Source organism: Sparus aurata, chromosome 13 (genome assembly GCF_900880675.1).
Source record: "Sparus aurata chromosome 13, fSpaAur1.1, whole genome shotgun sequence".
Taxonomy (NCBI): domain Eukaryota; kingdom Metazoa; phylum Chordata; class Actinopteri; order Spariformes; family Sparidae; genus Sparus; species Sparus aurata.
This window is the reverse complement of record NC_044199.1, coordinates 3,379,584-3,401,757: the sequence shown is the minus strand read 5'-3', so window position 1 is coordinate 3,401,757 and position 22,174 is coordinate 3,379,584. Positions and strand designations below refer to the sequence as shown.

The following is a 22,174-nucleotide window of genomic DNA, read 5'->3' as shown; positions in this document are numbered from 1 at the left end:
AACACATGATCATCATCTGAAGCCAGAACAGTGTGAGACCTGTTGTTCCAAACTATTTTAAGCCCTTGGATAGATGTGGGCCGCGGTCCTTCAGTCATTGATGAGTTCTTTGAGTGAGCTGAACAGAGCTGGCCTTGAGCTGATGATAAAGAACAAGGAGGAGATGTTTGTCAGTGTGTACAAAAATAAATTATCTTTATGTAACACTCAAAGACGTAGAAGTGAAGATACCCGATTCTCACATGCAGCAGATATCCGGAACACCTTCGACTACTTGCTCTCCTTTTAGCTTTTTTTTCTGTTCTCCACCAACTCTTTAGAAAAATATGTGGCTCTTTAGCTGCTAGCTGTTCACCAGGTAATCATTCATTTTGTCTGACTGGTGTTTGGCGTTGAGCAGGTAGTTTTTTCCTGCTGCTTTGAGATCAGTGGGAGTGAACCAAAACAGTAAAGCTACACAGAAAACCAAAACAATGAACTAAAACAGGCTATAAAGCCTCCACGTAGCTTTAAAGCAAGTTTTAGCTCATTTTTTTGTCTTCAGAGTGGAGTAGTGACTTTCTGTGGGTTTGTCACATCGAGTGAAACTTTTACGGTCATGTGAGCCATTGTCAATATTTAAAAAATCCTGGGGTGGTTACTGGGGAAACGATGATGTGTAATACCTACAGTACTCAGCAGAACGAGAGTTTCATAATAACTGGCTCAGCAGCTCTTTCAAGGCCTTACAAGTGTTAGCTTAGTGGGCTAAACAATGATTATAGTGTTAGATATTCACAAATTCACTAAAGTCGCTAACCCAGATCTTCACGAATGAATGATATGTCGTACCAGTCGCTCAGAGAAACAGCTGAGTTCGCTCGAGTGAAGAGACTCGCAGCTTTAATGGCCATTTCAAGGTAAATACACAACCCTTATTTTTAGAAACTACTGCTTTATCTTGTGCTGTTGATTAACTGTTTAAATGTACTACAAGGAACTTTAAATTGGTTATTAAACAGTTTCAATTTAATACTTATACCTCTAAATGACCCAGGTAAGCAAATAAGACCATTAAGATTTCTGTTAATTCTTAAAGATGTCGTATTATGCATTTGTGTTTTTTGCCTCCCTTTTATTGTATTCTGTAGCGTTTGTGTCCACGCTACATCACGTTACTGTCTCCCATCAGCCTTTACTTCTGTATCCTCTGCTCGTCGCTATGTGACAGATGTTATATAAATATATATTTTTATATATATTATATGGCTGTTCCACAGCGCTGGCTACCAGCTGTAGCAGTGTTATATTCAATCAAACTAATCTACTCGGCCTCTGATTGGCTACATCCTGCCCGCATGTGAAAGTCTCATCAAAGATTGAACAGAGGAGAGATGTCTCACTCATGTAGCTAAAGCGGAGCGTTCAAGACACAGTTGCTGTGTCTCAGTTCAGGGTCTGCATCCTTCAGAGGAGCATTTGAAGGCCAATTAGGTCACAACGCCGCGTGAAGGCTGTCCCAACCTGAAGGCTCCTCCAGATGCTCCTTCTGCTCCCTGTTATTGGAGGATGCACCGCTACGATCCTTCGTGGCCTCTCATATCCCAGGATTCTTTGCGCGCCCGAAAAAGAAGAAAGAAAGAGAGAAAATGGCGACATCGCGTGGCGTAGATCGTCACTTTTTAGCGGGCCTGGGCGGCAGAAATGTTGACGTAAGGGTAAAACATGTGGTGACGCAACCAGGAAATGCTCCAAAGGTTAGACCGTCACATTTAACAACGGCTGACGCTGTTAACAAGGTCTCTCTGAAGGACTCAAAGGCCGAGTCCTTCAGAGGATGCAGACCCTGAACTGACACACAGCAAGTGTGTAAAGTGGAGCTGCAGCAGTGGACCATATGAAAAATAATGTATTTTGTGAAAATTAAAGTACGTAAACCTTTCCTAAGAGGTGGAATAGTTTGAGTGTTTTTATCTCTGCTTTAAAAGAATAACACTCACCAAGTTTCACATGCAAATGTGTGTTTACTGATGATCGAGGAACTAAAGACTATTTCTGAAATCGTTTCCTCTAAAATCGCTGCATGGGGAGTTTCATATGTCTCGTCTGACAACTTCCACAGCAGAGTTGTATTTCCCCAGGAGTTCCACAGAATCCAGTCCCTCACTGGTTCCTCATTACTGTTCACACGTCACATCACCTGTAAACAGAAACAAACACACGTCGGACCCTTCGAGGCGAAACACCTTTCACACGCTGTAACCTTCTCTGATAACTGTGACGCTATATTCTGTCGGAACAGGCTCGCTCACTGATCTCAAACGAGTCTGTCCTGCTTCTGCTTTCTCCCACGTACCTTCCAGTAAGAACTACAGGAAGAAAGAAAGAGGAAAAATCATGATGCTGAGTCAGAGAGGACACGTAACATTTATTCACGCCGGAGTGACAAAGTTCACAGTGAGATGCAGACAGCTTCTTCTTCTGAAGCCTCGGCCGTCGGGATTCCACGCAAAACACACTCCGCATGTTTGTCCAGGCAAAATGGATCTCTTACGGCCAAACACACAACACATTCAGCATCGACAGCTGAACTTATTTAAGATTTTCACACAACCTTTGACCCACAATTCACTGTTGACTCTGCTGGGTCACGTGACTGGTTGAGTTTTTATGTGCAGTGAACTCTGAACCTGCTGCTCCAGCTCGTCCTGGTGAGCGGAGGGCAGCGGGGGAAGACGTGACTTTCTCCATCTGGTGTGGACATCATTACATAAGCAGATCTTCAGTTTCAGTAAGTGCGCTGGCATCTGCTCGCAGGACTGTTTTCTGACATCAGCTCAGCAGCTTTTACAAACACGCAGAATTAGAATTCAACCTTGGTGACTGTTTTACAGAAGGGAGTTGAACTTTACACCTCCAGACATGTTGGTTACGTATGTTTCTGCAAAACTGCAGATAAGTCGAAACTTGATGTTACTGTATGTTGAAACTTTTCCCTACTTAGGTCACAGTTTCTATTTCTCTCTTGTCACGACGCTGTGCTTGTGCTTTGGTTAGGTTTAGGCACAAAAAAACACTTGGTGACGCTTCAGAAAACACTACAAAATTTGCAGAGGTCTTCTTAAGAACACCCTGTTCTTGTGCCACAAACACGCCCGGAATTGGCCCGACTTCCCGTGAAAAATATCTGGTTTTGGTCACCACAAAACACAGCTGGAATTAGTACGACTTCCCGTGAAAAATATCTGGTTTTGGTCGCCACAAAACAGGGCTGGAATTAGTGCGACTTCCCGTGAAAAATATCTGGTTTTCGCCACATCCGCGGCTAAAAATGTCCCGAGATCTCCTAAAATATAACCATCGGTGTCACGCTTACAAAGCTGAAGCGCTGTGTTGCCTTATATAAAAACGATTGCTTGTAGTTTTACACTTACATGCCCAAACACAGACTCAAACTCAGTAGTACAACTAGTTAGTACATCTTATTCCTCGGGTTGAATTAGTACCTGAAAGTTATAATAATCTTCACTACAGACGTTTAAACCTGAACCAACCAACGACTGTTTGAGTGATGAGCTCATTGTAAGATTCCCAAACATGCACATTTTTTAGAGGCTGCTCACGCCGACCACACACGGCCAATTGTGAATTTCCTTTATTTCCAACGCTGATCCTAAACGATAAGTGCTATAATGATGATCACTGATTCATAATGACTTCCACCTCCGCACATGCCTAAAAAGGACACTGTGGCTGAATCAGTGGGCAGTGAAGGCTACAGGTTACCAGCTAGCAGTGAGCAACTGGGGTGATTAACACTTCCACAGAAACGGCATCATATCCGTGTGGTGGGAGGTCATTAGACTCCTGTGGGAAGCGCAGAAATTCACCAAGAATTCAGGAATTTCACTAAAGTCGAAACCACCGTTCACTTCACCGTGAGGCGAATCTGATTCACTCTAAACATGCTTTAGTCATTTGTTCCTGTGAAAAGCATCAAACGAGCAGAGGGAGGAGAGGACGTGAGAATGAGACAGCTGATTTTGGTCGCGTGAGGATCTGCTGCGTGTGCTCGCTCGCTGTGTCAGGTGACGGTGAGGAAGCAGCTTCTCACAGAGACGAAGCCTTAAAGCTGCAGAGTGACGAGAAAAAGGTTCAGGGCAGAGCGAGAGGAGGCTCGTTCTGCCTGCGTCAGAGAGAAGCGAGTTCATCCTGACCTGCTGATGTCTCTGGAGGCCATGTGCAGACTCATGAGGCGGCAAATACTCAGCGACTGCTGCAGAACGCTCCTTTAATATACAGATATTATTGTTCCAGCTAGTGAAGGACAGCAGGTGTATTTCTTTGGGCTTCACCTGTTACATTTCAGGATGGTTCTCCAGTTAAAAACGACACAGGATCCACTGGGACGAGAATGATCATCTCTGAGACTCTGTGTCGATGTGGCATCGCTGATATAATTCAGATTTCCGATGGAATTGATCGATTAAAATGTTTATTTCGAACACGTTAAGAACAAGAAACGACAGAGTTCAGAAACAAATCACATAAAATACATTAACAGCTTAAAAAAATTATATTTACAGAAAATAAAAAGCATTAAAGCAAAAATAAACTGTCAAACACTCGATGTAGTAGTTAATTAATCAATATGATATTGATCACCTTTTATCTTTGTCACACAAAAATATTAATTCCGCACTGATTTTAATATAAATGTATAATTTACATATTTGTATCATCTTAATCATACTGACCAGTTATCTTTGTGTATATTAGTATATTATTATATATAATATACAGCACGTATATGTGATATAATATACAATATACATAAGTTAATAATAATGAATTAAAAACAGATAAACAGACTAAAAACTGTCTGCATGAAAAGCTCTTTTTCCTTTGGAGACGTCAGATCCGTGCAGATTCTGACGTCCGCCTCTCGTGGCTTCTACGTCATCACGCTGCCAGCTGATCGGAGTGGGAAGCCGGGTGTGTGTCTGAGTGTGTGTGTGTGTGTGTGTGTGTGTGTGTGTGTGTGTGTTTGAGAGAGAGAGAGAGAGACAGAGAGAGAGAGAGAGAGAGAGGTGCGGGGCAGGAGTTGTGTAAAAGGGGCTGAAGTCCTGCGCTGCGTCCTCCTCCTCCTCCTCCTCTTCCTCCTGCTCCTCCTCCTGCTCCTGCTGCTCCTGCTGCTGAAAAGTAGAGTCACCAGCAGACTCACGAGCGGCTGCCACACGGTTTGACACGGTGGATGTGAAGGAAAAGCGAGGAGACGGCGACACACCCTGCTGAAGGTCCCGGACTCCGCCGCGCGGTGGGCGAGGCAGCCTGAACTCCGCCGGAGCGTCCAGACGAGCGGGCCGCGCCGGAGCGACCCGGCCGGTGGTCAAGGTGGGGCGTGTGACTGTCTGCGAGGCGGTGTGTGTGTCCGTGTGTGTGAATGTGTGTGTGTGTGTTGCTGAATGCCTGTTCCTGTCAGCCTGATTTAGCCTGTGGCGGCTTGATGACCCAGTTTTGCGTAAAAAAACGCCAACCTGGGCAGCCCGTCCTCAACACGACTTTACCCAAAGTCAGATCCACATCTCAGACTCTCGTTTCTGCTTTCTGCACATTTTCCTGCGTCGAGGAAACGGATGAGCCGTTCTAGGAGTTCTGGCTGAAGGCCTGGCTGTGTGTCATGTAGATCATATCGTCCGGCCAGGCCCGGCTGACACACAGGAGGAGCTGACAGGAATTATGAGCTCCCTTTTAGAGATCTGACCACAGGCACCCAGCTCCTGCAGACATTTAATCAACATTTTGGGAGGACTGGCTGGGTGTAATGGTGGACCGAGTGCTGCATGGAGTGGCAGCACATGCAGCTATAAAGAGCAGCTGGAAATGTGCTCAAAAGAGTCTGAATCACCAGAGAGGGGAACAGAAAATCAGATAGTCAGATTTGTGTGATTGATGCTGTTGCGCGTCAGGACTTCCACATTTAGAAAATCAGGAAACTGTTAATTTCGGCGCTTTAACCGTCAGGAGGCGTCCTGGTTTATATAACACAAACTTGTCAGAAAGTGTCAGCCTTCTCAGCCCCCTTTAAAAAAAAAACTGCTGAGTTCATAACAGGCCGAGGAACAAGCCCGTGCTCGAGTAGGGGATAGGTGAAAGCCAGGGAGATGACTCGGGGGCGAGTCACTCCTCAGAAATGCGGCGACAGCAGCAGTCATCCGGCAGATATTTTCCTCGCATGAACGACGTGTTTTATGAAGAATACAACTGTAGATGTTTGCGAGGATTAGTCACACATTCTTCACAGGAAACGTCGGCGGCCTCTCGAGTCTCCGCAACTCGTATATTCGATCCCTGACGGCCTTTTGCACTCGTGTGAACCGTCTGCAGCGACGTGTCGGCGGCGTTTCTGCGCTGGGAGCTCTCTGTAGTGTACGTTTCATCGATGGAGCCCGTCTTACATAATTGCACAGCCAGAGTTCAGTGCACCGGTAGGAATGCGCAATAGGCTGTGTCACGAGCTGCATTTGTGCCATTGCAACCCGGAGCGTGACATAAGCCGCCCTGTCAATGAAGGATCACATGGCAGTGACAGGGTGTCGGTTAAAAAGCAACTCGTCTCGTCTCCGCGTGCCGCTCTGCAGCCTCTCCCCGTGCTGCTTTTTTAGTCCTAATCGCCTACATTTTTGCAGAAGTGAAGCCATCTTGCTCAACTTGGGCTACACCCTTCATTCCTATTGCGTGCCTTGTCAAGGGAAGATGGGGCAAGAAGGGATGTGTTGTGTAGGTTCGTTTAGAAGTAGAAGAAGGGGGGGGGAGAAGAGAAAAATCCAGTTCTTTTCAGACAAAATGGCACAGACTGCCTGAGGACAGGCTTACAGGCCTCATGCAGCACATTACCATCTCCTGGGATGTCATGAATTCAGAATGGCATTCGGCTCCTCCTCGCAAACGAGCGAGCGAGGCAAACCGAGCCCCTCGACGTGGAGCGATCTCGGGGTTAAAGCCGGAGAGCCTTTAAAGTCCAGCAACCGGCGCGCAGCCGAGCATAAGAAGAGGCTCTCTGCACTATGATCAGCGTGTTGCCAAAGCCGCCGCCCTTTCCCTGTCTTTGTCCCCATTCCCAGTCTAAAATGATCAGTCTATATTACAGACTACAATCTGGGGCAGTAAACACTCTCCCACTGGGCCGCACCCTCAGCAGAGGAATGCACCTGAATGCATGCATGCAACGTTTAATTATCCTGTGTTTTCCGTTCGACAGAGCTGCAGCAGCGGGGACGGTCTGCAGGTTTTCTCGCGGTTTCATCCCGCAATCCCTCGCGCGTTTCCATCGCGTGGCGTCTTTTATCTGGTCGCGCGGCGGAGCGACCCCGACGGCGGAAAGGTCAGATGGATGAGCGGGCGCGTCGTCTCTCCGTCACGCGCTCCCTTTTTTTTTGGTTTGTTTTCCGCTGCGTCTCCCGCAGATGAATAAATTCAAACGTCCGATCGTCAATAATTCCACCGTCATTCATATTTCTCTGTGACGCGCACACCCTGCCTGTTCACCTGTGTGTGTGTGTGTGTGTCCGTCCTCCCTGCACGGCCACAGCAGCAGATAAGCTCAGTCTTTTGTGTGTTAGACTGCTGTTATCTCTTTTTACACTGCTGCCCCGCGTATAAAAGCCTGTCTCAAGGCCTTCCGCACTGGCTGTCATGTGGCTCTGTCTGACTCCCTCGCTCAGATAAGACGGAAAGAAAGAGAAGGAGAGGAAGAGGAGGAGGAGGAGGAGGAGGAGGAGGAGGTATGAGATGCAGCTCGGAGGTGAGGGTGATCCTGACAGCGAAGCCACGTCCGCCCTTGTCCAGCGCGGACCAGACGGAGACGAGCAGGAAGATGGGTGAGAAGGGATGGAGGGATGGAAAAGGAGAGAGTGTGCGAGCCCACAGCAGCTGGATGGAATTTCTAACATACGCAGCCGGAATGTGAGGAATGCAGGACAGTCTGATCTGACCGAGAAAGAGGGTGGAGAGGACAGACGAGTCAGGAAAGACCAAGAAGAAGGAGAAGACGAAGAGTGGCACAGTAAAAGAGTCGGGGGCTCAACACTGCGAGTCATTGTGAACGTAAAGATACAGAGTCACTGTTCGTGGAGGGACTGGCACGCTACGGAACAAATAACTAATTCAGTTTCAGTTTGAGGCGGCTATAGCGAGCCCCGTCCCTGTGTGTGGCCCGAGGTCTTGTACTGTACGTCCTCTTCCCTGACTTAATTCGGGATATCGCTAGCATGAATGCGTGTGCCGGCCTGCGGGGGAGGAGGAGGAGGAGGAGGAGGAGGAGGAGGGTGGTGGTTTACTTTATGATGCAAGTGTGACGGATGACTTTCTTTTGCATGCAGATCCACAGTTTTCGAGACCTGCTGCCACCGGAATGAGTCCAAAAACCCGGAAATAAGTCAGCGTCTTTTGCACTTTGTGTCACCTGATCCTGAAGTTGAATTTCAGTTCTACGCCTGGAAAAAAAAGATTGTCATGTTTTGTTCTAGAACACAAAATGAATCGGTAAACTTGACGAGACAACGGAAGTTTAGCGGGGACGTTAAAAGTCATCGTGCCGAACACGGAGACTCGTCTACTCGCTAGTTCACAGCCTAACGTTAGCTTTTCACTTCTGGCGGTCACATTTAAGCTTCAGGAATCACTAACGATAAGATGATTTGTGAAGATCAGTAGCTGTGTTGACAGCGGAGCGTATTTTCTGCAATCATCCAAACATCGAACTGGATTTTGTCGAGGGAACAGTCTGCCGACAGAATCGCATCGTCGTCGGTGTGTCTCGACTCTGAGGACGAGCTTGTCAGTCAGTTTGTTCGTTCCAGCCTGTAAGATCTCTGTAACTGTTGGATGGATTGGGGGGAAGTTTGGCGCAGACATTAACGCTCCTGTCAGGATGAATTGTAGTAACCCAGATTACAAACCAACGACCGTCTGATCACCCTCAGCTGTACACCGTGTTCAGTGAACATTATACCTGCTAAATATCCGCGTGTTAGCATGGTGACGTTAGCATTTAGCTCAGCCATGTGAGGCTCTGGGTGGCTGTAGATCGTGGACTATAAAATGTGGACGGAGCTTCTCGGTCTGAAGAGTGAAGCCTTTGGGAAGTGTCTTAATGACCAGCAGGAGGCGACGTCACTGGTTGCACAAAGACGTTTAATCACATGTAAGGTTATGAGAAAGGAACCTACTTCTCACTTGATTTATTACCTCAGTAAACGGTTTCCTAATGAGTTTATGGCCTCAACTGCTAGTTTGAACTCTTCTTTAATACAACGTGACTTCCATTTTGTGAATTATGGTCCAGTCTAGAGGAAAATGGATGACGAAGCAGGATCTGCTGTCAGGTGTGGCTACCTTGTGGCTGACGAGCCGTTTTGACGTTGGTCCTCAGGTTCTCGGTCAGATGTAATCGTGATATCGTCCCCGGCTCCACCCGCTCGTCCACACACGCTCACCTATAGCTCCAAAAACAGCCAAAACTAGATGGAGATGGCAACAATACCTTCAAACCAGCAGGTGGCGCCACGTCGGGTTCACACCTGCTTTCCTACGTAGCTTTGTTGGTGGACAACAACAGTACTGCAACAAGTGTTTCCCTCATAGGCCGCCTTTATAAAGCAGATGTGACACAGATAATAAAGATAAGTTATTGCTCTTTGTATTAGTAAGTGTAACATTTGTAAAAGAGTCTAAGAAAGACGTTTTTATGTGCATGACAGCTTGACGTGGGACGAGTGTCCAGCGGGTCAAACGATCATGGATGCAAACCAGGAAGAGAGGAAAACTCTTCTGCTGAGCGACTTCTCACAAAATGCATCACGTCACCCGAGTTTCAGTTCAGATTCATTTTTTAATCCCGTGTGAACATATTTTGGGGTGTTGATGTGAGCTGTGTCAGTGGTGTAGAGCAGCAAACATGTGAAAAACCAAAAAAAATAAAGAGCAGCAGGGACACGACAGCAACTTGGCCACCATCTTAGAGTCCAGTAATCATTTACTCGACTCACTGATTTTCAAAACGTGATTTGAGAGATTTGACTTTGATTTGATTGGGAGATTTTAGTGCAAAAACCTGGCAGAGCGCGAGCAAAGTGTCTTTGAGCGGTTGAGAAAAGTAAGATTTGATTATGGGTTAACTTCTGTCAGCGTGCGTCAGTCAAGTCGGAACAGGCCGTCTGCGCCGCTGCGTGCTGACTCACCCGCTTCAGAGAGATCGTGACGTGTGACCTGCAGATACGTTTGTCGGGGAACGATTCACTTGTGTTTTTCCATCCACAACCTGCGTAGTTTTGCTTTCGATCGCGGTTTCACGCGTGGATTAAATGACTCTGGCTGTTTTTTGAGGAAGATGTTGAAGTCACGTCTGAATTAGTGCGAGACAAAGCGATTTCTCCCCGCGGCGCTGTCTGTAAAAGTTTCATAAATCCTGCTGATTGTGAGCCGACCCCCCCCCCCTGCTGTGCACAGTCCGAGGGCTACGGATCGCTCGAATACCTGAGAGTATTCTGGTTCTCTTTACTGCAGGAATGTGCAGCATGTGTTACTCATCGTCAACCAGAGACGTGGAGCATGTCCTCCCAATATCTCCAGATCACCACGAGATTACATTCTTTTGAAGACGAGAAAAGAAAAAATTCCTGCTTTAGCTTCGTGTGTGTTTAGTCTTGGAGTGGTTGGTTTTTTCCAACCTTCAGTGTGTTCAGCCTCGCCTATTTTTGCATGCAGTTATCAGAGAACTGGTATTTACTTTTCTACGTCGGCTCCAGTGTTGCCTAAAGTCTGGGTCGACGGGGCAACCCGATCACCGGAGTGAATGTTGGCGACGTACGTCTCTGCAAAACCACAGATGACGTCAAACTGAACGTTTTCTTTATATTGCAACTTGTGCAACCTGTGAGCCACAAAACCTGGAAATACCTGCAGGCGCCTTTTAAATCTTACTTGAATTACACTCCAACAAAATCAGCCTGTCAGAGCCAAGCGGCTCTGACAGGCTTATTTTGTTGGAGTGTAATTCAAGTAAGATTTATGTATTTTCACCAGTCACAAGAATTTCATCCGATTATGAAAAGAAAATTTGAAAAAAAAGGCAGTCTCACAATGCTAACTAGCTAGCTAGCATGCTGCAGTTTAGCAGGTATGATGACGATATAAGAATACATCGTAGCCGCCCACGTAGCTTCGTCCCAACGAGGCGCCGCGCCTCCATAAACTCACATTGTGAATGAAGCAGCTGGGTTTTTTTTTGCCTCACAACCCCTCAAAATCAATTCACCATCAGAATCCATTCAGTCTGATAACATTTGAAAAGTCTGGAAGAGCCACGTGATTAAATAGTCTCTCCCCGTTCAAGCTAGCTGGGTGCTAAACTGTAAATTAGCCGCCTCGGCTGCTGACGGACTTTGCGGATGATCCGTGTAATTTTAGTCCAACTTCTCTGGCTTCATGCTCCACTGAGCAACTTTCACAGGAATTACTGGAGCTCCGTGTCTGTACTTCTCTTATTACATCCATGTCTTGACCATCTTAGCATAGCGTGTCAGCATGCTAACATTCGGTGTTTCTTCCAGCACAGAGCCCAGTCCCGGTTTCATGTTGTTGACTTTATCTTGAAAAATGATACGAGCAGGTTTAATTTCACCACCAAAAATCTGATCTGTATTCGACTTTAACCTTTTTTTTAAAGCATCTATTTTACATCCCTCAAGCTCGACTCTACTCGTTCCACACGTTAAACTTCCAACTCAATCAGACAAAGTGTGTTTTTAAAACGGCTGCAACACTTCAGAGATCAGATGCAGCGGAAGGTTTCCTCTGTGGAAAAACACCCGAACACTCATTTTCTTAATGGAGACTTCAAAAACAAATAGTTTTTCTGTTGACTTCTGAGAGGATTCCAAGATTTCTTGCTTTCATGTCGAGGCTGTCTTCTCCTCCTCATCGCCTCTCGCTCATGCTTTGTAACCACGGTAACTGATGACAGAAAAAAGAAAAGAAGAGAAAGCGGAGTGTGTTTATTTCTTCCAGAGGCCGGTCTGTGATTTTTTGTGCATCACAACTGAGAGAATATCTAAGAATTGCTGGCTGGCGCGGTGTAACGTGCAGAGGCAGAGTTGAGCTGCTGATGCACGTTTCCCTCCCGGTTATCTGACGCATGATCTTGTGTGCATCTCCGCGGCCTTTTCTTGCACATCAGCTCATTTCACCCACTTACTCACAGCTGATCGCACACACACTGTGGCTCAACTGCACCCACTTACTGTACGTGTGTGACTGGCGGCAGGCCAGCTCATACCCACGCTGCTGGAGCCGGGAGTTTAGAGGGGAAGTTAAACGATCTCTTCTTCTTTTTTTCCGTCTTTCTGCAGGAACATGCGCACCTAAAGCAGCTGGAGGAAGGAGACGGAGCCGCCGTTTGTGCCTTTAAGGAGGCCGTTCGTCACACCGGGCTGTCTGGTTTCGGGCTCTCACGCTCGCTGGCTGACTCCCAGAGCTCCCTCACCCTCGGCCTCAAATGGCTGACACACAGCAGTTCTTCACTGGCAAGCTTTATGTTCCTGTACACATGCTAAAGCTGCCAGCTGAAGAACTGCTCTGGTCAGCCCTGCCCCGGATGACTCAAGAAGAGGAAGCGGATGGGGGGGAGGGATGTTGGGAAGAGGACTGCGGGGAGGCGGTGTTTCACACGCTCAGCAGTCAGACTGGATAAATTAACCTGCTAGATTCGAGCCACCATTGTTTATATTTCTGTGTTAATCACATTAAGGTACACTTCAGTCTGGTCAGGATGGATTGTTTGTTAAGGTCACACGTGTTTTCTGTTTGAATTGTGTCCATGATGAACAATAAAGAGTCAAATATTTTCTCAGGCTTGAGGTTTATTGTCGAGGATGAAACTGCACGCTATGGACAATAAAACAAACCAGCATCGTCAGTCCGTCGTCCAAAAATAACCACACACACGCACACATGCGCACACACACAGGGAAACAAAAGATGTGTGCACAAATGTGTCACACTTCTAATGATCCCATTTAAGGCCAACGAGCTTAAAGTTGTTTATTTCAGTTATAAAAGCACGTTGAAGGCGAACAGGTTTGAACAAAGACGGACGTGTCAACAGGCGTGAAGACGTTTCAGTGCAACATTAAAATAGAAGCAGGCAAGAATAAAAACGTGTGCACAGCCAGTGACAGGAAGCTGCAACATAAGATGCTCGTTAGATCGTCAGAAAGCGGCAGACATAAAACAGCGTCAGGCTACCGCACCACATTAAAGGGTAACGCCGCTGATACGACACATTGAAGTGTGTTTACAGGTCCCGGGGAGTTTTACTGCATCTGCGAACAAAGAAGATAACAGGTCTGCAAATTTCACCACAATAATGACCTCAAAATGTAGCGAACACATAATTTAATGTTATATTTTAATCATATATTCTGCTTCTTTCCAAAAAGCAGTTAATGAATACCTGGTCATTTCTTTAACACATTTCCAGGAAGCTTTCATTTGGTTTGTGCTGATCAGCCGTTTTAGTTTCCAGCTGGTTCCTGTAACTTTCCCCTCAGCAGCTGATCACAACAAACTGCACTCGCTCACTTCAGCTTCGCGGCCGGCTGGAGAGAAGTTAGACCGAAACCAGCTGGAAATGAAAGTCGCTCGATCCGCAGAAGTTAAGCAGAAACCAGTTGGAAGTTTCCTCCGAAATTGCCTCCAGTGATGTCACTCAGTGGCTAAGTTGCCTTCTGGGTAATGATTTCTTATTAAAATGTCCTTAAGGGGTCCAACAGTGTTACAGAAGCACTTTATCAGATTACAAGCAGCTTCTTCTGGAGCCACAAAAAGACTTTATATGACTTCATTCACATATGCACTCGTTCTCCACAAAAGACCTGTAAACACACTTTAAGGTGTAGATTGGTGGCGTTACCCTTTAACAAGTAAACACGCTGACATTCAGTCTAAACTGTGTGAGATGTGAAATTAGAGAGCAATTAATAAATAGTTTAATATCTTCAGGGACTGAAATCATCACAAGTTCCACGTATCATGTTCAGAGTCACAAATGTCTTCGAGTAAAGTGAAAATAAAAAGTGAAAATCACCCGTATGAATAGTACTTTGATATTCAATTAAGTATCAAAAGTTATTTTCATATAGTACAAATATCAAAGTACCAGGTAAAAGTAAATGATACATATATTTACATGTACAGTTTATTCTGTATATTACCGCCTGGCTGAGTATCTGATCTGATCTGATCAGAGTTGATAATCAAACTATTCTCATATTAATGTTCCCGCCGTTATTCTTACACACACTTATATTCAGTAACACACGTTGTTGCAATGATCGCTCACATGTGATTATCAATCACACGTACCTGATATTTTACAGTTTAACAATAAACTTCAGTTTCCAAAATGATATTAGTCGACTAAAACAGAAAACTTAACGTGGAAATTCACACTGATAAATTACCCAAAGAATATTTTCTTCTGTATTGTGTTAAAACGTTTTCACATCGGCTCATATTGAACGACATACTGATGCATCTCTGACAGGCAAATATCAGACTACTCATACATCAAGTGGACTCTGATATTCTGCATTTTTCTGACAAACAGCCTCAGTTTTTATTTTACAGATGAAATAAGTCAATTTTAAAATCCGCCATTTTCAGCTCTGATGCAGCTGCAATCTGCAAAGTCAAACTGAAGTGATCAAGGAGTAAAAAATGATAATATTTCCTCCAACATGCAGTGGAATGCAGGTATAAAATAGTGGAGGAAGGAAATACTCCAGTACAAGTACCTGTGAATTGTACAGTACAGTTGTATTATACACTGTTTATGTTGACGTGTACTTGGACTGTTTTGTCGACCAAACACCAAGAAAAACTCCAAATGTTCCTTGAAACAGTCGTAAATTATTGTCTCCTGAATCTTTACATTTATTATTCACCTGGTTAAAATAATACTTAATAATACTTTAACTCCCTCAATCATCACATTTTCCAAATTAAATGCTTGTAAGTTTTGATGTGTTCCTATCTGTTGGTTTGCACCGCTGAGAAAAATCACGTCAGAAGACTGAATAGATACAAATATGAATCATTTTTAAACTGATCTTTAGGACATTACTGATCTTTAGGTATCCAGAAACTGCTGCACGATTAAACCTTCAACTTCAGTGTCTTGGTGCAGCTTCCACTGAATCACCACTAGATGGCGACGCAGTCTATTAAAACATGGCGGAGGGCTTCATGGAGCAGGTTCAGGGAATTGAATCAGACTGGATCATTTCATCTGTAGTGTGCTGGGTTAGTCTCTAAACTAGTTCCCTGATTCATTCAGTGAGACGGTTTGCTCAGTGTGTGTGTGACTGTATTAACTAACAGCACATCTGAGCAGTGTATTGATCAGACAGCCACCTTTATTTGATTAGAAACATTATTTTTTAAAATCCTGGATATGTGCAACAGTCATGAACAGAACTTCACAAACCAGATCACAGATTGTTCAGGTGGATTATAACACGGTTGTATGTATTGTAGCTGATACGTATCTCTGATGTGCAAGTGGTGAGAGAAGTATTCAGATTGCTTAACTCAATGAAATCCACGTAAAAGTACACAAGTATGATCCGAAAAATACAATATGAAGTATTTATATTTACACAGAAAGCCACCTTGAGTGTTTTTATCACTAATGCGTGATTCTGTAGCTATAGTTATGTTGTAGCTGGTTGAGGTGAAGCTAATTTAAATGATTCTTCCTGCTTTTTGTATGATTAGGTTAAAAGCAACAATTCGTGGAGCATTTTGTGCAGTTTAAACATCCTGTGGGGAGTGAAGTTCCTGTTAAATACTTAAATATGGCAGAATAAGACTTCACTGAAGAGCCTGAGTCAGCAGGGCGTGCATGTGTTGAGAGGCTCACAGTGTCCACCTCCCCCTCTCTCTCTCTCTCCCTGATTCACAATGAGCGGCGTCCTACATGCTGATCCAGCTCGATGCCCCCCGTGCGTAAATGGAAAGCTTTTACGCACCGCGCGTGTTCACTTCAGAGGGGGTTTAATTGTTGTTTTTGCACCGTCACACGCCTCGCCCGGTGCATGAGCAGGCTTCAGATACTGAGGATGTGCTGTGGAGATGTGAGGGCTGCGGTAATACCTCACTACTTTATAGAGGAGGGGGGGGTAAAAAGGCAAGACGTGCGTCCGGACGCTCACCGCCAGCTCGACGCGAGAGGGACTCGACATCGATAACATCTCGCTCATCAATAAGACACTTTGATGGAGTTAGATTGCTTAATTAAATAGTTCGCCTTAAAGGTATTGGACTCTGATTTTGACATTTTTAATCTAATGACCCCCCATGGAGAACATCTGAAGGAAGACTCTCGAGCATCTCTCTCCACTAGACAGCGGCTCGGTCACACAGAGAATCCGGCTTCGAGGTTTCTCATCTTTCACTGATGGCGATCAACACTGATGCTGCCTTTGAGAAAAGCGCCCTCGGCGAGAGGGAGGTCTCCAACCCCACGGACTTCCACGACACGGAGAGGCTGCTGAGCGTCGCGACCACCGAGCCCAGCGGACAGAACAACATCAAGCAGTCCGACTCCTTCTCCCTCACCATCAGAGGCAGCGTCCGGTCTCTGGACGCGGACCAGAACGGACACAGATCACCGCTGAAGTCGGGCTCCGTCGGGCACTTGGCGACCCCACCCAAGTCCACGTCCCGGCTCAGCCTGGGCCCGCTGCCCTCCCCGGTGCCGCCCGGAACCGAACCCCCGAGTTACCTCTGGGCCGCCGTGCTGTCCTGTTTCTGTGTAACCGGCATGCCGTTCAACCTGTGTGCCCTGTGGTACGCACATGTGGTGAGTTGCATGTGTGTTATTATGATCATGCTTGGGTGTGTTCTGCAGGCCCGGTCTCTGTCAACACTACAAGTGCTTTACTTCTCTTGTATTTAAATAATTGATTGCTGATCAGCTCCTTCCCCTTCCTCTCCCATCAGTCCACATCTGTTCTCCATTCTGGTGATATTCAAGCAGCAAGAAAGTATGGGCGTCTGTCTCTGCTGTTCAGCTGTGTGGCCATGCTGCTGGGTGTGGCTCTCCTCATCTTCATGGGCATCACATTAGGTATAGAAGAGAGCCCTAACCACAAACGCATCCACAAGGGCCGGTGTGAAGCTGTGTGTGTTAAATGTCTCTTTTCTCTGTCTCTCAGATACGCGTAAGATGTGAGGAAAGGAGTGAGCCTCCTTTAACTTCATCTGATCTCAAGTTTGCACAGAAGAAAGAGAGGAGGAGGAGGGGGGGAATGTCGTTTTGAAGATGAAAAAAAGCACAAAATCTGGGGCCGAAATCAAGACGAAGACACTTTTTCTTCACCTGCTGCGGCTAAAAGAAAGAAAAAAGAAAGAAGTCCCGGGCCGTTTCTCCTTTTCTGGCAACGCCCACGCTCACTAACCCCACAAACTCAGGAACTAAAGAGAGGAGAGTGAATGGTGCACACACTGGTAGTTGTCCATCACCAGACAGCGTAACTTCTCATTGTCCTTACTAGTGGTGCACTGAAGCACATAACGCCTGCTTGACACACAGATAATTGGACGGCGCTACATTTGGCTCGGCATCATTAGACCCGAGGATGTCCCCAAAACAAATATGATGGTCTTAAAAACCAGGCGGTCAGACATCAGTGCACCTCTAGTCTGTTAATGCCGCCACTGCCTGCCCTGTTTCTCTCTCTGTTCTATCGGACGTCAGCGGCTGTGGGAAGATGTATAAACCGATTTCTTACACTGTTTACATAAAACTCATGTACGTTTATCACGACGACGCCCTCCTGCAGCTCGTTCATTATCCTGCTTCGCGTGCTACTATGATAAACTGAGCAGATTCCTGTTGGGACCGGACCGAGCGGATCTCTACACCTCACTATGTTTACAGTATATGACTGGGGTGGTCCTCCCTGTATGCACTGCTCTTGGCACTCTGATGTTGATGTTTATACATTTATACTGTATGACTGGTTTACTGTGCCATAGTTCTGCATGTCTGAAATAAACTTGAATGAGCATGACGAACTTGAGAATGAGGTCATTACCTTGATTTTTATTAGGAAGTACGACATCAACGGTACACGATCCCATCAAATGCGACTTTATACTCAAAGATTACAACAGGATACAAGCAGCAATATATATACAATTCCCAGATGGAAATCTTCTCATAATTCAGTAAAATAAATAAACTTCCAATTAAGACTTCAAAATAAAGTTATATACTTTCCTTTCCACAACAGTAATTTTTCACCTCTGTAAACTCTTGATTTAAAAAGAGTGAAGTACAGCAGAAGGAAGGAGATACAAAAAAGACTTGGTCAGATTTACAGTTAATGTTTTCGACTGTCCGTCGGTGTCCTCAGTGGAACGTGTAGAGCAACAGGAGTATGGTGCAGACGCCAATCACCCCGCCTAGAATTAAAGAGTCCCGCCTCTTGCGCAAATTGATTTTCTGGATGAGACTGTTGATGGCGGGGAAACGATCTGAGGGGCGGGGAAGTGTGTGGTGAAGGAAAATAATTAAGGAGAGTTTTCCCTTTCCTCGCAGTGAGTAAGAGACAGAAAGCAGCGGGGGGAAAATACATCAACGCAACCAGGAAAAAGACTAAATGGAGCCTAATGGTGCGGCCTAATGTCCGTCGTACCGGCTTTCACTGTAAGTGAGGCCGTTATCCCGCTCGGCGTCCACAAATACTGAGGTTAGTACACGGATTCACACAAGCTTACTCTACAGAGAGCTCATAAAGAAGGAGGAACAACTGATAAAATGACAAAGAAGGATACTGGCCAAAGTTGTGACCCTGGTTTGAATGGACTTCAACATCCCACGCTGAAATGTGATGTTCTCTTTGGTAGCCATGGCGATGCTGGAGGGAAAGAAACCACGAGGGGTTAGTGGCAGGAAGAGATGCGTCGAGCTGTCTGCACGGCATCACACACAGAGTCCGTTTGAATGTTTCAGTGCTTCTGATGTGACTAACGAAGAGTTAATTGGGGACAGAAGTGGTGGAGTTGGCTCAGCGGTTCGAGGCGCTGGATGGAGATAGCTGATTGTTAAGTCTCGTTACCAGGTCGTCAATTACTGACACTTTGGCTCGGTAGGCCACAAACCCAAAGTGTCAGTGTTTGTGACGACCTGGGAATGAGCCTCAACAATCAACTATCTTAAATACTGCTGTTTTAAGGTTAAGGTTAAGGGCGGGGTGGTTACGGTTAGAGAAAGGTGAAGTCTCTGTCATGTCTCTAAAAATGCCCTCAGTCAAATTATATGTGTGTGTCTGAGTTTAGTGAGTGAGAGAAAAAGGAGGAGGAGAGTGAACGGACGGATAAAACTTACCTTATTGCACTGTCAATAAGACTGTCTGAGCTGTGAACAAGAAACAGAGAAAAGAGAAGAAAAAAAAAAGAGAAGTCAGATCAAGTAACCTGAAACACTTCGATTTATAACGTCTGAAACAGGGATTCACACCTGGAATCCTTCATCCATCCACATGTAGAGTTAAGATGTAATTCGAACTCCTGTACTCATTTCAGGGGGCTGGTGCCAACGCCACTGATATTAAGGAGTAAAAAAATCCCAATATTGATATTCTGGCTGAACATTTTTTGCAATGATCCCGAACATGTGGCAAAGGTACCTAACAGATGCAGGTACTTCAGTTCCACTAAACTGTATTTTGGCATTTTAGTGATATCTAATATTTCCTGACCATGTTGATGAAGGTGATGTAGCTCAGAGCGGACAGGTGTTGCTGACCGGAGCAGAGGGAATGTTTGGAGGTGATCCAGCTGAACTACATGTTCCTACATGTACTGTTGAACTGTGTTCTCCTCGATCGAGCTTCATTAAATACTTCGACATAAGACATCACTTCTCCTTCCTCACCTGGGTTAATCTGATAGAAGAAAATGCACTAACAAGACTGGGAGAAGTCCTGGCTGCAGTGGGACTTGCATTCTCAAAAAGCAGTAGTTTTCATATCGGTGGATAATGGGCATCATACATGCTGATACTGATTTATCTGCCAGCCCATTTATCGGGCCGGGCTGTAGAAGTATTACGCCAGCACACTGGGAAAGCCCTCGCAATGAAACCGCACAGCTCTTTGGGTCTATTACGATGAAAGGAGCACTTCCTGCCAGACGGGACAGAGTGCTGCTTAATGGAGGGTTTTTGGGTTCTGATCCGTCAAACCGCATCGCAGCAGAAGCAACAAATCTCACAGACGTGTAACACTGCAAGATGGTAAACTGATCCCCGCGTTACGTGTTTTAGGTGCAAACCAGACACATAGATGGATGAAACACAGCCTGAACACGCGCACACGCACACACACTTACTTCGGCTGCCATTAGCTGCCGAGATAAGTGACGGACAGAAAAATGAGGCGTTGAGTCGAGAGCTCAGCTGAGCTTATAAAGGCTGCAGCGAGCATCCTGGCGGACTCCACTGGAGACCAAAAATCAATACTGTGCTTTATACTTCCTCCATCTCTTCGTCTACCTCTCTCACCATCCATCCTCCGCTTCTTCTCTCTATTCTTTATTTGAGTGCACAGGCGAGGCGGCTTCTTGCCTTTATGTTCTTCTTTCTATACTTAGTTACTACCTTTATACATCAAACTACCGTCCTTCTTACACAACTTCACAAAGCAGTCTGCTCGCCGGTCTATAAACCCCAGTTTGCCTGAGCCAGCTTAGCTCCAGGGTGATATTACTGCAACACTTCAAAATCAAACCATAAAGTGGTGACGGAGTGACAAATCTCTTAAGTTTTGTCACAAACTGAAAAGGCACTGTGACCTCAAAGTAAACTTCATTAAACAAGCATTAATAATACATTAACTAAATAAAACCTGCACCACAGAAAGATGTGCCTAAATGATCCCACACATCTCACACGGAAGTAAACTGCATCATTCTGCAAGCATTGTACCTGAACTGTGTGTGATTATACATGTGTGCATACTTCAAATTAACACTTTTAAAATACGGTAGGTGAGGCTGATACACAAAAAGGCTGGACCAGGAGAGACGCAGTTAAAAGCAGAGTGGTACTGAAAGTTTTAAATGTGTTTCCTCGAACAACAATCACATTTGGTTGTGGCAAGTTCAAAGACACGGTGCCACAGATAAGATACGGATGCATTCCAGGGAAACGCTGGTTCGATGTGGCTGAAAGGCTGGACGATAGTTGTGGCTGCGAATATTTACAGCGAGTCATAAAGCTAATGGTTCACTGTGAAACACACCTGTTGTCAGCCACGACACAAATACCCTGTAGCTACTGATAAAACCATGAAACTAACAACACACAAGGAACTGTACACACACATTCCCTGATTTTTAACAGAAACGGTGAGTCTGGGCATCAAAAACAGAAAACAACACTGGAAGAAGCTTTTCAGAACATGACTTCCATAAATGGCCATAATTAGTATTGACAAAACTAAGCAAAAAAAAAAGCTAGTGCTAGTGACAAATGCTCCTCACGACTTCGCAGAGCTGAAGATGAAACCTGATTAATTGCTCTCAGCTCTACAAATGTCAAAATTAAGGCAAAACTGCTCCGTTCATTTTTGAAATGATGTTTTAAAGCCTTCCAGCATTTATCTCCCCACAGTTCTTAGTTGAGTTGATACTTCTGGATGCCAAACAGCACTCTGCCTGTCGTGGCTGCTCTCATGTTACCTCAACTTTTTGGCTTTGCCAGTGGAATTTTTCTGATGCACCTCTGTTCATAAATCACTCCCTATGCCTTGTTGGATTCTGGTGAAATGAGGGCATGAGCTGAATCAATACCTGTTTGAGCCTGTAAAAGGACACCTGACACAGCATATATACTGATTTTTCAGATGAATGTGGTTGCAATGAGATATCATTGTGATAATAAGAAAGAAGCTGTGAAAGCAAAAGCGTTGGCATTTTATTGTTGTTCGGTGTAGTTCAGTTTACACTTCTGGGCACTGAACTAAAGCATCCTGCTGTAACCGATCTTTTGTGACCTTATCTTTACCTCTTGATGTGATATTGTTGATATTGTTCTCTCACACAATCTCTCCATTATTTTTTACGT

At 45.3% G+C, this 22,174-nt stretch overlaps 2 protein-coding genes and 1 long non-coding RNA gene across 3 annotated transcripts in view; 2 read left to right on the top strand and 1 right to left on the bottom strand.

Moving 5' to 3' along the window:
- The first annotated feature begins 5,041 nt into the window (after nucleotides 1-5,041).
- LOC115593566 (uncharacterized) lies at nucleotides 5,042-12,884 on the top strand. The gene is made up of 2 exons (XR_003986332.1): nucleotides 5,042-5,373; nucleotides 12,390-12,884. It is a non-coding gene; the product is annotated as an uncharacterized LOC115593566 (long non-coding RNA).
- Nucleotides 12,885-15,979: 3,095 nt separating this feature from the next.
- On the top strand, nucleotides 15,980-18,125 carry LOC115594364 (trafficking regulator of GLUT4 1-like). The gene is made up of 3 exons (XM_030438407.1): nucleotides 15,980-16,903; nucleotides 17,044-17,170; nucleotides 17,259-18,125. The coding sequence occupies exons 1-3, from the start codon at nucleotides 16,499-16,501 to the stop codon at nucleotides 17,273-17,275; spliced, it is 549 nt and encodes a 182-aa protein (XP_030294267.1). The 5' UTR covers nucleotides 15,980-16,498; the 3' UTR covers nucleotides 17,276-18,125.
- Nucleotides 18,126-18,128: 3 nt separating this feature from the next.
- The window catches only part of LOC115594362 (Golgi SNAP receptor complex member 1-like), a 30,648-nt gene continuing 26,602 nt past the window's right edge, over nucleotides 18,129-22,174 (bottom strand). Inside the window, exons 7-9 of the mRNA XM_030438406.1 lie at nucleotides 19,436-19,465; nucleotides 18,883-18,965; nucleotides 18,129-18,582 (exon numbers count right to left, since the gene is read on the bottom strand). Of these exons, the coding sequence (XP_030294266.1) occupies nucleotides 18,458-18,582; nucleotides 18,883-18,965; nucleotides 19,436-19,465 (238 nt within the window). The 3' untranslated portion in view covers nucleotides 18,129-18,457. The remainder of the gene's footprint in view (nucleotides 18,583-18,882; nucleotides 18,966-19,435; nucleotides 19,466-22,174) is intronic.

Bases quoted from the DNA above. Each gene is read 5' to 3' on its own strand.
- LOC115594364 (XM_030438407.1), top strand. From the start codon at position 16,499: ATGGCGATCAACACTGATGCTGCCTTTGAGAAAAGCGCCCTCGGCGAG. The intron at 16,904-17,043 runs GTGAGTTGCATG...CTCTCCCATCAG, and splicing joins CCCTGTGGTACGCACATGTG to TCCACATCTGTTCTCCATTC.